The 14,855-nt window shown below is 43.1% G+C and overlaps 2 protein-coding genes and 1 long non-coding RNA gene across 10 annotated transcripts in view; all 3 read left to right on the top strand.

The window, feature by feature from the left end:
* The first annotated feature begins 483 nt into the window (after positions 1-483).
* LOC121175964 (microsomal glutathione S-transferase 1-like) lies at positions 484-2,365 on the top strand. 2 transcript variants are annotated; one of them, XM_041029859.1, is made up of 4 exons: positions 484-629; positions 1,132-1,264; positions 1,570-1,661; positions 1,905-2,365. In XM_041029859.1, exons 2-4 carry the CDS (start codon positions 1,148-1,150, stop codon positions 2,149-2,151), a joined length of 456 nt encoding a protein of 151 aa, XP_040885793.1. In that variant the 5' UTR covers positions 484-629; positions 1,132-1,147; the 3' UTR covers positions 2,152-2,365. The 2 variants fall into 2 exon arrangements, with proteins under 2 accessions (XP_040885793.1, XP_040885794.1); XM_041029860.1 differs by lacking the exon at positions 484-629 and adding an exon at positions 713-866.
* A 146-nt stretch (positions 2,366-2,511) lies between these two features.
* Positions 2,512-4,983, top strand: LOC121175963 (microsomal glutathione S-transferase 1-like). Of its 2 annotated transcripts, none has more exons than XM_041029857.1 (4): positions 2,512-2,639; positions 3,250-3,393; positions 3,496-3,587; positions 3,673-4,983. In XM_041029857.1, exons 2-4 carry the CDS (start codon positions 3,268-3,270, stop codon positions 3,917-3,919), a joined length of 465 nt encoding a protein of 154 aa, XP_040885791.1. In that variant the 5' UTR covers positions 2,512-2,639; positions 3,250-3,267; the 3' UTR covers positions 3,920-4,983. The 2 variants fall into 2 exon arrangements, with proteins under 2 accessions (XP_040885791.1, XP_040885792.1); XM_041029858.1 differs by lacking the exon at positions 2,512-2,639 and adding an exon at positions 2,980-3,111.
* A 4,850-nt stretch (positions 4,984-9,833) lies between these two features.
* Positions 9,834-14,855, top strand: part of LOC121175965 — a 61,454-nt gene continuing 56,432 nt past the window's right edge. For all 6 annotated transcript variants that reach the window (XR_005892842.1, XR_005892845.1, XR_005892840.1 and 3 more), the window contains exon 1: positions 9,834-12,611. This is a non-coding gene — a long non-coding RNA (uncharacterized LOC121175965). The remainder of the gene's footprint in view (positions 12,612-14,855) is intronic.

A 14,855-nucleotide genomic window follows, 5' to 3' on the forward strand; every position in this document is an offset into this window, starting at 1 on the left:
ACTGCTGGGGTCTAAAGTATCAATGCACACCTTGCAGACAGATGTTGTTCCTGCAGGACCAGATGTTAAAGAAATATCCGAAGGTATCCCACAAACTGTAGGCTTGACACATTCTGTGAATGTGTAGAATAATTCTGCAGAAAAGTTAATTATACTACTACTGATTTAATAGTCAACCTGCATAAATGAATGCCACCGTTCTCTCTTTTTGTCAACACTGAGTCCACAGAGTTAGGGTGAGGATAGGTTCAGGTCATAGCCCATATCTGACACCAGAATCTGATACCAACCAAGCAGAAAGGCCAAAGTCTAGTGTGAGTTAACACAATATATAGATCAACAAAAAATGCTCTGTGTCTGCTGAGCTTTAAACCTGATGGATTCTAAAATCTAAATGCAAGTCATTGTCCTGGAAAAAAAACCTTTTAAATACACTGATTTCATGTGGTCCTCATGTGTGAGGAAACACAGGAAAACACACACACACACACCCACACACAGGAAGAAATGCTCCGTCACTGTGCTCGTCCCCGCCCCCCCCCTCTTTGGGTGAGGGGTCGGACTGTTTTTTAGTGCAGATCCAGATCAAGATTCAGACTCGCGCCATTTCTGCAGAGGCACCACAGGACGTAAGTTGAAAAAACTTAGTTAAACTCTGAGCGTATTTTTGACAGTAGACCATTTGTGAAGCTTTGTGAAGCTTACTGAGAGTGTTGTGTTTAGACACGACTTGCTTTGACACCCAGGGGTGCAGTTACAAACTGAAACTGGTTTGCTCAGTCAGACGGGCTGGGTCTGTTTTGTTTTCACGCTATCTTACAGACTGACAGTAGCCTACTCTCCACTCTATGGTATAAGCCACAGCTGTAAGTAGTTATAAGGCACAAGTGCACTCTGAATAATAATAGTGTATGAATAGTTTATTGTGTTTATAAGGATATTTTTATACCACGTTTGTGTAGGAACTTTGAAGGCTTTTATTTTGGCAGCCATTTGTTTTTGCTGTTTTATTTATCCTTGTTTACTTCAGATTTCATTTCTAAACTAGAAACTGATTTAAATTGTGTGAAATTTAAATGATACGAGACAGAACGGTGAACTAAACTTCAGCCTCGTCCTTTTTCCGTCCAGCTGGAAATCAGCAGAGATGGAAAAGCTGATGGAAAATGAGGTATTCATGGCTTTCGCCACCTATGCTGCCATCGTCATCATCAAGCTGTTGCTGATGGGGCCTCTGACTGGATACTACCGCGTCACCAGAGGGGTAAGTAACAACAGTGGTGCTTTCAACACCTGCTAAAGCATGCTAGGTCTTGTTTTGCATTAGTTTTTATGAGTTTACGACACAGGGTGTATAAGGTCTCTGGATGTGTTTAGCCTGCACTGGACTGAAAAAGAGAATGACCAGAAAAAAGAACTTTACAATGGCATGCCACACCTGTTCTCCTTGTGCATTTGCATTTCTGCATTATAAGATGGAACCTTTTAGCCTGACTTGTGGTACGCAGAGGGAGAGGCAGAGGTAAACACTGCCGACTCTGAGTGTGTGCCATCTCTCCGTGTATTTAGGCCTTCTCTAATGAGGAAGATGTGGGCAGAAAGTCTGAAGAGGAGAAGAAGAAGCTGCTGAAAATCCATCCAGATGTAGAGCGTGTTCGGAGGTGAGATGATCTGGCTTTGAAATGCAGATGCTACAGTCACACCGGTATTTCATCAGAAAGCAGAGGTTGATTTTCAGAAATACTGTGTGGGAAAAGAATGATGTGCAGTAGCACGGCCTTCATCCTTCTGATGGTTGCAGTAATTATGATGGGGTCCAAGGAGGAAGTGAGGTGATGTTAAAAAGTTAGTCATTAGTTAGTTACGTTATATTCTGCGTTGTTGTTGTTGTTATTGTTGTCCAGGTGTCACCAGAACGACCTGGAGAACATAATTCCCTTCGTGGTGATCGGCCTTCTCTACGCTCTGACCGGACCCGAGCTCTCAACCGCCTTGCTTCACTTCCGCCTCTTTGCCGGGTCTCGGATCTTCCACACCGTCGCCTACATCGGCGCTCTGCCTCAGCCCAGCAGGGGTCTGTCCTGGATACTGGGCATGCTGGTCACCTTCTCCATGGCTTACAGGGTGCTCAGCACAGCTCTCTTCCTTTAGAGACGACACTGGAGCAGTAGACCCTGCTGACCTCTTCTAAACACACTTACATTCCTTCATGAAATCTGAAATTTCTTTGCTTCCTTTTTTTTTTTTTTTGCTACAGCTTTCTGAGCTTGATTATTAAACATTCTGTTGTTCACTCTTTGCATGGCCTTTGACTTGCTGTGGAACTATGAATGGAAACTATATTTTTAATAAACATTTCCATCAACTTTATGTCAGGTTAATTATTTGTATCAAGGTAATGGGGCAGGTACTAAAACTCATAAGAAAGTGGTTGGAAAGTGCAAGTATACTACACCAAACCCGCGGCAAAGTTGTTACATCTGTCATTGGCAACAACAGTGACACACAAACAGTGTCCGTCCCCGGGCCAGGACTCCTCCCACAGATTACACAACCTGAGGATAAATTCCAACCGTTCATGTTTAACTGACCTTAACTCGACGTGTGTCTGCTGTTCACAGTGACTGTGCAAAAACAAGGTAAGATCCACATGCTGCATCCTACACTGCATTATACAGAAACTCTAAACACTGCACACCTCCCAAAGTTAAAAGAAACAAGTGTGTGTGAATATGTATAAATGTCTTTACGTGCTTGTGAAACAGTTTTGTTATTGCGTGTCAGACCACATTCAGGGGATCATGGTTCAGTTTTCAGATTTATCTACTTTGTCGGGAAGGTCCCCGTTAATAAACCAGGACACACAGAATGCAGAACATACACACTTTAGTTTTAAATTGAACTTTAATGTTGCATATTTTAAAACAAATTAACAATCAATCAGCACACCAAAAAAAAAAAAAAACAAGTCAGGCGTACTGGTTTGTAGTTTTGGGGCCTTGTGGGGCTCTGGGCCCCTGTGGTGGGCTTCCATTTTACCCAGGAGGCCTTTCAGCCTCGCCTGATGGAGGGGTCTAGGTCTTTGTCTGCTAGACCTGCTGCTTAAACACAGTGAGTTTAAGTACAGATAATATGAACATGCACAGTGTGCTGTGGGTTAATGTGGCTCAGCTGATCTCAGATCAGCTTTCTTACATTCTGACATGTGAAGTGTAGAAGCTTTAAATTTGTGCGTCTGTTGTCGTGCAGTCATTTCTCACAGGGACAATGTCACCAGTGAGCAGCGTGATGGACAGCCAGGTCCTCCTGTCGTTTTCTACCTATGCCACCATTGTCATCCTGAAGATGATGCTCATGTCACCTTTGACCTCTTACTTCCGCCTGACAAGAAAGGTACTGTTTTCACCCAGCTGCCACACAGCAGTATAGGACATCTGTAAAGACAAACGGTGTGAGACAGCTTTGGACCTGACCTGCTCTCCCATGTCTCTTCAGGTGTTTGCAAACCTAGAAGACACCAAATTTGTTTCGCCAGTGGAAGACAAGAAACTGGTCCGCACAGATCCTGACGTGGAACGAGTCCGCAGGTGCAAATCACCACCCACCAGTGTCCTTTTCTGTTGTCCCACTTCTCTAATGTAGTGCTTCACATGTGTTGTTATTGTTGTCCAGGTGTCACCAGAACGACCTGGAAAACATAATTCCTTTTGTGGTGATCGGCCTTCTCTACGCTCTGACCGGACCCGAGCTCTCAACCGCCCTGCTTCACTTCCGCCTCTTTGCCGGGTCTCGGATCTTCCACACCATCGCCTACGTCGGCGCTCTGCCTCAGCCCAGCAGGGGTCTGTCCTGGATACTGGGCATGCTGGTCACCTTCTCCATGGCTTACAGGGTGCTCAGCACAGCTCTCTTCCTTTAGAGACGACACTGGACCACACATTCACATCTACATTTCCATCTTATGTTTAATTTCTGTGAATTCTAGCTTTGGAAATTTTGCTGGAAATCAGTCAGGCCTTTCTTTGCGGTGCACAGCATCATTTTTACCCAAAATGCATTAACAAATATAACAAAAAAGAAATAAATTACATTTTAAAACATATTCAAGGAAAAAAAAATAGAAAGGAAACGCAGGTGAGAGGGAGAGGATCACAACAAACCATTAGGCCCTGGAAACAATTTCAAACAAACAAATTAGTAAAGCAAACAGACACCAAGGAGATATTGATTTTTTTTAAACTAAAATACTAATTAAAATAATTTTACTTGGACTCCCAACAATCATGGGAAAGTCATAACTGAGCAGCAGCTTGTATTTACTGAACTTTTTAAAGGTAGGTTGGTTTATATTCATGTAAACAAATCTACATTTTCCATCGTCTTTTCCTCTCTGAACTTTCATTTCTAATCCACTCACTGTTCCATTTTCTGCTGGTGTTAAAACAGTGTGATGGTTCAGACACTATCACAGTTTGTGTTTCTCAGCAGATTGTAATGTAAATCCACCATTTCTAGAAATTAAACTCATCATTTTGATATTTTTCCTGTTATGAAAGACAAAGTATTATTCAAAAAAGCTACTGGTACTTTTATTAGTGTTGTGTTTTATTACTGGAAATTGTGAAACACATCTGCCTCATCATGTATTTTTACATAATTCAGAGTGGATGCCCTGCTGCATTGGTAGCAGCTTAAGAGCAATTCTCCATTTTTGATTTTGACTTTATTACCACAGCAGAAAATTAACTAAAAAATCAATATGTGAGTCGTATTTTATCTGTTTTTTTTTTTTTATATTATAACACATATTTGGTTCATTATTCATTTCCTTTAGAGACTGAAACCGAGATAAAACGAATCACACTTTGATTCCCTCAGCAGCTGATGTCAGGATGAATAATGTGTAATAATGTGCTGCCAAATGATAAAACAAACACAAAGAACGGCGCCATGTGAGATTGGGAGATGGGGGGGTGTATTAAAGAGCCGTTTCTGAAATTCACAGTTTATGCTGCTCTGTACTCCTCACGTGTTAATTACTGTGTACAACTCTTTTTTTTTTTTTTTTAATTCCCTCCTATGTTCAGCAATGTGGGAGTATTCCAAATAAAACAGTGTCCACGCTCTGTCTGTGGGAGAGACCCAGGACAGGAAAAAAAAAGACGGTGATGCTTTGGAGGCCTGTGAACCTTCCACTAGAGGGAGGCATTTTAAAAGTCAACTGAGTTGCTCCTCATTAGGAGTCATTTATGGACCAGGTGCAGCTCATAAAAGAGCTTCAGCTCAAGCTATTAACTTCATTAGCTTTGCAGAAAACATTCCTCTGCACATCCGTCGATGCACTCTGCCAGGTGGAACATATTTATGCGGAGACTTAGTGTTGAACTAAATGTATGAAACAGCAACAGCTTTAGTATCATTTAACCCAATTTGCTAACATTTTCCTCCAGAATAATTGCCGTCATCCGATTCCCACTCGCACTGGCTGCTGGGGAAAGGGAAAAAGTGCGCTGACATGTTTTGGATGTGTCAGCTGCTGATATGATGAATGCCTCACGCTGCACATGAAGGTGACTGGCTCCAGCACAGAGCAGTGAAACCCATGGGTGGGCACTGTAAATAGTGGAGTGAAATTACCATGAAGGCTGCTTTTGGCGGCTCCTCGTCTTGCATTGTGTCCCGTCCCTGTATAAGGAGAAGAGCTTTATGGGAGCTCATTTGTTCGGGACCCTTGGCCCCTCCAGGGTCTGTCATTCCTCAGACGAGCCAGGCATTTCACAGCTTGGGCGATGGGGGCGGAGGGGGGGTGTAGGAACACCCTCAACCATCTTCCATAACTAACAGCGTCAGACACACCCAGGAGCCTTACTCACACTGCATACAGTGTACGCTGGACTCAACCTCTCCAATGAATGTGCTCAAATACAGCTATTTCTCTTAAGCACAATATATTTTTTCAGCTTTGTCTGGATTGTATTTTTTCATGTATCTTATTAACATCGATTTTTTTTTCTGCAAAAACTCGTAGCAACTGCAGGTGTCACTTTTTAAAAAAGTTAAATTCAAATGAACTCAAACTAACACAGTTAACAATCCGTTCAGTATACTGAAAGCTGTGTTGCCTAAGAATATGGGTTAAATGACAGGTGTGTCAAAGGAGACAGGGTTGGTATGGACACGCATACAAGCATGCAGCTTGTATTGTGCACTGTGGGCCTGTTGTACTGCAGGCCCTCGTGTATGAGAACCTGATTAGATCCCAGTAGCGTCTCCAGTTGGAGATGCTGCCTCTGTGTGTCTGTTTCATTAGCCGTCATCCACATACCTAAGATCTGCCCTGCCGCCTTATTGTTCCGCTGGTTAACTGTACAGCCGCTTCATTAGGCACAACTTCAAAGTCGCGCTCCACGTCGGCACGCCGAGGTGAGCCAAGATATTTATATCGTACAGCGGCCTTCCAAAGTCCTGAAAAATTAATGGTTGGAAGGAATCAGACTCAAGGCTGGCAAAGACAATTATGAATCATTTGGGGTCCACCAGGTGGACATTTTGAGGCCACGTTTTCTTTACTCTGCTTTCTTCTCACCAGGTTGAGACAGGGTGCGGTTGCAGGATGCGGCGTGTTATCCTCCTGAGCATTTTCAGCAGGATGAACCAAAGTCTGCTTTCATCCCAGATTCTACCAGCTGTCTGCGCGGTGGCAAAGCCTGGAGTACAACACAGGTAAAACACAGGCCGTGTTATGACTCTGCTTGTCCTCTCAGCACCGCACATGCAATTACATGACTTTTTTTGCAATGCAATGCATGCAATTACTTTTTGTGTGAACACCTGGCAGGAACAGGACCAACGTCTCTGAGGTGATGGAGAGACGAGACAGTACATGCTGCAGCCAGGGGATGACGGCAGACTTTCCCCCCCCACTTTTAAGCAAGATGATCCAAACACTTACATACATGTATGTATGAATTCTAGAGACTATACTTTGACTTTGAAGTTGCTGTTTTGGATGGTCACTCCTCCCACATCTCAGCTGCCCTGACCTCAGAAACTAACCCTCCTCCTCTTTGTTACTTCATCTCTCTCTCATCTACAAAAATGTCATAAGACCAGGCTGGTGGAGGCGTGTATGCATACCCACATTCACACTGGTGTATAAACACAAACACAAGCACAAACACACACACACACACACACAAAATCCAGCCTGATCCTTCCAGCCAGCTGACTCCTCGTCATATGTTTCAATCTGTGGCTGAGCATGGCTGGGGTCAGCAGATTGCTTATGCTGATCCCAGTGATTGGAGTGCAGGTGATTACCATAAGCAATTTAAATGTTATTGATTTAACCTCCTGCGTGCTGTAATTGAACACTGTGGCCGAGCATCCAACTTTACCCTCCCCACCCACCCCTACACACACACATACACGTACACATACACACCTCCGGATTCTCTTCTTTTTTTTCATTCCAGCTTTTTCTTCCTCTCTTTCCCAGCACTTTTATCGCTTCAGCCCTGTTCTCCTCTGCTTCTGTTCTTCCTCTGCTCACATTAGTCTCCATGCTAAACATGCAGGCCTCGCTGTCAGTCTGTATCCTCGGGCAAGGGAAGAGGTGGAAGCACCAATAGCCAATCAATAGGCAGTCTGTCATGGTAACAATGGAAATGTTCAACTGACATCCAGCAGCGGATAATTTACAGTCTCACCATCACTACTTTTCCATTGTGCGAGTGTGTGTGTGTGTGTGTGTGTTAGAGAGGGTTGGCGAGTGGAAATGGCACATAAAACTTTTTCTTTTCTTTTTTTTTTTTGCATTAATAAGAATCATTTTCTGATAATTCCACTCTTCAATAGACCATCATTACTAATCACCAACCTTAACACAAAAGCCCAATTTTTTTTTACTTAATTACAGTTTGGGTGTTTTTAGATAACAAGGACGGCGTGATTGTAAATTACAGAGTGGAATTGACAAAAAAAAAAAAAAAAATGATACTGACAATTCTTTCATTAAAATATTCCCAAATCTGTTTCATATCTTCTTCATTATACCGAGCAATAATGGAGGACTAGATTCAGCACTCGATCAATTAATAAATGGAGAAAACTCCACCTGGGAGACACACTCGTGCATTCTCCATTTTTCATTACGCGCTGCCATTCCTCATGAGGGATCACAATTTCTTGTTTTAATATTTTAGTGTTCTAACTTAAGCTTCAGAATTCTCTCCAGGTAGCACACTAGATCATCTTGACATTTCAAAGTACTGAAACCTTTGGAATAAAGTGTTTTTTATTAAATTCTATTAACATAATTTATGCTTGTCAGGTGCCTCACCTCAGTGGCAGCTGGGTTTTGGGGGTTGGGGGGGTGGGGTGGGGGGGTGCTGTGGAGAGACTCAAGTACCATATTTCATCCTTTGGTCCCCTGTCCGATGGAAGACCGGGCCCTCTAAAACACGTGACACAGCGGTGATGATTAGTGCCGGAGACAAACTGCCCAGCGTTCAGTGTCATTTTTCACTTCCTGTTTCAGCGTGGCGTCAACCACAGAGAATTTCTGAGAGGGAGCTCTTCATTTGGCCATCACCTCCACAAAGAGTCTAACAATGACACCTTGTGCAATGGCACCTTTGTCATTTATCTGTATATATACACATACAGTATGTTTCTATGTAGTATTAAGTGAAAGTGACAGAGATTCAAAATCCTGTCTTGTGTCTTGTAACAACTCTAAGGAAACCTCCTCTCTTTGCTGCAATAAAGGCTCCTGACTTCCATCCACATGAAATAATTCAAGCTATGTCTGTGATTAATAATATGCAGAAAGTTCAGCAGCGCAGACATCCCATGCAGCATGATGAAGCAAATCGCAAACCATGCCATTCGGAGCGGCCTGTTTGGAGTTTAATGAGTTCTGCGGGAGGAAAATCAATAACCTGGAGGGAGGCTAATTAACTGCTAATCATTCAGCCCCGTTTTGGCAAGACATAAATGTTGCCAGTATGAGAAACCAGAGTTGATAATAGATAAATCCAGCTACCTTTATTAAAGAAATAAAAGCTGCTGGGTGAGCTGTCGCTGCAGGGAATCACTGCTTAGCCTCCAAAATAAGGTCCATAATACACCAAGGCTGCACTCAAAGACGTTATGTATCAGAAAGTTAGGAAGATATTCTCATCAGCTCTATGTGTGAGATAATGCTACCATATGAGACAAAGATTTAGATTAAATTTAGTTCAATAAGATGATTCATTAGGATGATGAGGTACAAACCACGACTGTTACTATGGTGAATGTGAGATTTGTCCCAAATAAGATGGAGGAGGTAACGGCGCTGACTAGAGGGAGAATCCAGAGTGTGGCATCATGTGTGGAGGAGACTGAATATATACAGAAAAAGGATCAGTAGACATAGAAGATGTAGGTGAGAGGAGGATGTTAGCCAAGCTGTGTGTAAGAAGGAGCATGCTGCTACACTCTGTCACCATCATCCACCACTTATAGCATCACTGATACTTAGCACCGTGGTACACCACAAAATTGTGCAACTGCTTTTGTGTTATTTTAATTTTATTTAATTAACAGACATATTTTTTTCAAGGTCTAATATTATAATACTGTTTTAATTCTCACGTGTATTGTGCAGAGGGACATTGCATGTGAGCAGCAGCCAGGTGGAACTTTTGGCAGGGGGAACTGTTGCGCACTGGTTCGTCTAAGAGGGGGAAGTTCCGTCCACACCCCAGAGGCAACGTGGACCACGCACAGGTAACTGTCTTTCTTGCAGCTCACCTTTCTTCTGTATTCTACAGGTAAAATGTGCCAGTTTCAGTTCTTTGAGTTTTGCTTCACGTGGGCAGTTGTTACAAGGACACTTGAATGATGATTGAGGATTTTGTCGAACTTTAAATAACTGAAGAATCTCGCCAGACGCTATGTTGCGGGTCTATTTCGCCCTCTACCTTGTCTTGCAGGCAGGTCGCTAAGGGTTAAAGGTTTATTTGTTTTACACACTGTTTTATTTGGTCTCCTGTACATGAAGAAAGCTGTGACAGTTCAAAGGAAAATGAAAGTGTTTTATTGTTAACTACTTATGCACTTTTGTGAAAAACCCTATAAAATATAACAGTTAGACTGGGAAGGTTAAATATTCCTCTGGGAGTGAAAGCTGTTTATTAATTTAGTGTGTACATCCAGAATATGAAAAATGAGTGATTGCTTGTTATAGATGATAGGCAGATGTATCCAAACTGTTCCACAAACCAAGCAGCAGCACACCTGACTTAATCAACTGATCTCAGTCTTCAGACAGCTGATTGGTCAAACGGTGTGCTCTTGACTGGTTGAAATAAAAAACCTGCAGCCACACGGCCCTTTGAAATGTGACTGTGAATGGATTCTGTGTAGTACTATTGAGGTGCTGATATTCTTGGATTCTTGTTTTATATTTATCATCATATTTATCTGATGTGTCACTATTGTGCAATAAGACTTCATACCATTTTTCTGTCTGTGCAATTGTCTTCCAGTGTGATATTTTCTTGCAATGCTACACACTGTGGTCATATCTGTAATAGGTGTGTATCATGTACATAGTTTTTATCTCTCACTCAGTCTTTTTCTTCTTCTTCTTTTTCTTCTGAGCTGCTGTAACAAGTGGATTTCCCCTGTGGGGCTCAGTGGTAGTTTCATCTCATCTCATCTCTCATCTCTACGAGGACTAGAACAGAGGAATATGTGGGGTTGAGATGTACTGCAGCAAAGTCAGAGAGCATCTCATTCTGCCGACGCCTCCATTTGTTACCGAGTGGTGTGCAACTAGTGAAGCAAAGACGCTCTGCTCGCCACCAGCACTGATGCACAGCAGAAAAAAAAAGATAAGTTTAATAAATGTATATTGATTTCATAGTGTAATATTGTTGTCACTCTGCTCTACACCCCCCCACCCCCCCCCCCCACCCCCCCCTCACACCCCCAGCAACATGACAACACAAAAACATGGGGTTTTTATTAATGATGATGTTGGAAATATACCCTGGCTCTCACCAAACAGGCACGCTGAAGAGATGAGAAGGTGATGTCAGAATTTGCTGAACACGCCTCCGTCTCTTCTCCCACATGCTATCGACACTTTGAAGCCTAGGGAATGTTTAAGTATTGAACCTGAGCAGGTGCACGGGTGCTGCTGATTGCATGCACGTTGAGATGAAAGATTATTTTCAGTTAGATCCATGTTTTGTGAGAGCTCCAGGTGCGCAGGCGGTCGTTGGTCCCTACATGCAGCACTGTGCAGCAAAGTCAGAAGTGTGTCCAAAGTGACGGGGACTGTGGCTGCCATAGACCTGTATTTACGTTGACTTTGTCAGACGATGTTGTGATCATAAAGTAGCGTACACCTGTAGATTTTTATCAGCAACCAGCTCGCAGTCGGCTCTGCTGAAACCAAATCCATTTCTTTGTATTTCTTATCTGCCCCCCCCCGCCCGATGTCTGCATTAAAACACAGCAGAGGTGACCACAAAGAGGACAGGAGCGTGGGTCTTCATGCATTAGTTATTAATGGTTGAATGCTATCTCTCCACAGAGAGAGACTGTAAAAACTAATGTACGAATAAAAAGGTCACAGCTCCTGTCCGAGGTGTTGAACCTGGAGGGGGGGGGGGGGGGGGGGGGGGGGGGGGGTGTAATCTCTTTCATAAGCTCTAAATTATTGATGTATAAAATTAGCTGCAGTATCATTGGCTGCGTTTACACACAACACTTTCAGCTGAAAGCATCATTGCACATGATGCAGTCGAGAGGCCTAATGGGGGGGTGAACATTCCCAAACAAAAGAAAGGCAATAGAAAATAGATTTTCAACTGTCTGCAATTTAAATACTGCTGCGTGGTTTGTGGGGGGGGGGGGCTAACAGATCAAATATGAGAATGTTGCACCAATGGACCATTAGTAGAACAACGTATAACATTTTGTGTTAGTGCAAGTCTGATAGATGCTGCATATCGTGCTCTGTTGGTACTGTATGGCAAGGGGATTCATCAGAATTGTGGCTGAGTTTGCATGAGGAAGCCGTTTGGAATAATTCTTGAGTGAATATCCTCACACACGAGCACCACTTTCCACTGCTGGGCTCCTTTGAAGAGGCTCGATCCTGCACAGTGCTCCAAGGCCACAGAGGTTTCATCCATGAACAACAACATCTCATTTTTTCTCAATGCCTCTGAAGAGCCTGTGGCCTGGTCTGATGAATCCACAGTGCTTCTATGGCAAAGGACTGAAAAGAAAGTATTTATAATTACATATCCTGTGTATATGTTTGAGATGCTGCAGCTTTGATACATTTAAAAAAAAGAAAAAAATCTATTTTCATTTCAGCAGCAGCAGGCGGGAAAAGTCCCCCCTCGTCAGGAAGAAATTGCTGCTTTTTATGATGTGTTTTATTCTTCATTTACCAGTCTTTTACCTGTGCTGTGTAACCATAAGCTAAGTCAGTGTGTTTTTCCTCGTGGCAGGTCGCAGTTTGTTCCCACCCCAACGCCTCTCCTGCTCCAGAAGTTGGTCCATGCACACAGCGGAGACAGGGCAGTGGTGAACATGTGTGCACGGTGAGCTTAAACTGCTGGCACGCAGAGCAGCGACTGATCGCAAACACTTTCTGCAAGACACTGTATTCACTGCAGAGCTGTCAAATGTTTTTTTTTTTTTTTTTTTTCCCATAGAACTATTATGGTTTCTGTACTGTACTGTGCAGGAGTTAGGCAAGGCAGGTATATTTGTACAGCGCTGGTAATACGAAGTGCTAAGAAAACGAATCGTATGATACTAGTTAAACTGCTAAATTATTTTGTTAGTATTGTGTTAATTGCTAAATTATATGCAATTGTGTAGACAACTCTGCATTTGTTGTTTCTTCACTCTTATATTCAGGTTTTTCTATTAATTTGACATTAGACTAACACACATTCACACCTATAGGCCATGTTAGAGTTTCCACGAAGCCCAAGCTTATGATATATTGTACTAAAGTTGTATTTATATTTTCTAATTTAAGGGTATTTGCTTGACAAGTTGCCAAATGCCAAAACACAGTACACTGTGTGGAGAATGCTTTGACAGGCGGTTGTGAGCTCCCTGAGTCTGAAGACTTTACTCAGGTATAAGTAATGCATGATGATGGTATCACTGTAGGTTGTTCGGCGTTCAGCTGCAGTGATGTATCTGCTATCCTATCAGCTGGCGTGTGATCATTTCGACGTTTCTTCAAGGCCGAGGAGCCGTAGACAAATCTGCTCCTCGTAGGCGAAGACGGGAGTACAGAAATGATGTCAGTGTGTTAGTTGTGTTGCCATCCCTCTGACAGATCAGATTGTGAGGGATGGAGGAGGGTGGGAGGTATGAGGGGGTGGAGGTGGGGGGGGGGGGGGGGGTTTGCATCTGTCACGGCAACATCCCTCGTACGCTGTAGAGTATGTCACTGATGCTGCGGGTGGCACGGCGACGCGGTGGAAAACCAGAGCCTGCCAGCAAAATCTGGGATCTGGAAACAGCAGCATGAGGGAGAGAAATATGGAGACAAAGCCTAAAAAAAAAAAAAAAAAAAAAAGTGCAAACAGATTTATTTGGCCTGTACGTGGTGTGCTTTGGCTTTCACCCTGTGGCACTTGTAAATCAATAATTGAACGGAGCGAGGATAATAGCTACTACACACACCGTACACTCTCAGCATGGTGAAGAAAACTCATTTGGAGGCAAAATAAATTGCTGCTCGTGGTCCAGAGTTGCTCCTGTGCACCTGTCTCCTTTCAGGAGGATGGATGGAGAGTGCTGCCGGTTGTGCACACATTAACTTGTATGCTGCGATTCCGTCCAATGCTATACATGTCCTCCAACATATAAAGCATTCATCTGTTCCCTCTCCCACTTACTGTCACAGTAAGTCTGAAAAGGTGTGACCTGATCCCTTCATCTCTCAGATTAGAAAAGCTACCGGATCCTGGCGACACCCCTGCGGTGAGGTCTGCTCTGCTGTGGTTGTTCCATAATGAGATTGTGAAATGCTGGCGCAGGTAGAGCGTCAGCTGCACATTCCAGGCTGCCAATCTCCTGTCCTACCACATCCCAGATCCTGAGTCCTACTTGATTCAGGTCTGGAGACTGGTGGAGGTTCACTGAAGTTCACTGAACTCACTGTCATGTTTGTGAACCCGGTCTGAGGCGACTTTAGCTTTGTGACATGGAGCATTATCCTGCAGGAAGCAGCCATTAGAAGATGATAGGCTACGGCCATAAAGGGATGAACATGGCTGCAGACTTTCAGTATCAACATTGTTTCTGGGCTGATGTTCCAGTTTTGTCTGGAGTTATATCTGCAGCGTTTTGATTTTGGTACAACATGAGCCACGTTACCATGGCATTAGGCATCAGTATTCATTAATGATTGATACTGATGATGAAGGTGTTCCCCTAACATTTCAGCCATTCCCAAGAAAGGAGCATGTCACTTTAATTAAACTTTAGTTTTTGTACAACAATGAGATCTGTATCACAGATAAAAAAAATATATATTACTACTAGCAGTAGTAGTACATTTAATTCCATCATCTGCAGTTTTCTTCTAATGCTATAAATACACCCCTTGTTTTTTTTTTTTCATTTATCTCCTGCAGCAGGCTGTATACATACCGAGGTGCATATGCAACTCAATTTAATTGTCCCTGCAGAGATTAAACCAGAATGCACAAAAATAAATATCAGGATCAGGAGTTTATGAAACTGCATCCCAGAGAACACGGGGAAGGTAAAGGAGAGTTGGGGAGGCAGCACCGATGAGGCCTGTTCCTCTAACTGCT

This window comes from Toxotes jaculatrix, chromosome 22, assembly GCF_017976425.1.
Source record: "Toxotes jaculatrix isolate fToxJac2 chromosome 22, fToxJac2.pri, whole genome shotgun sequence".
NCBI lineage: Eukaryota > Metazoa > Chordata > Actinopteri > Toxotidae > Toxotes > Toxotes jaculatrix.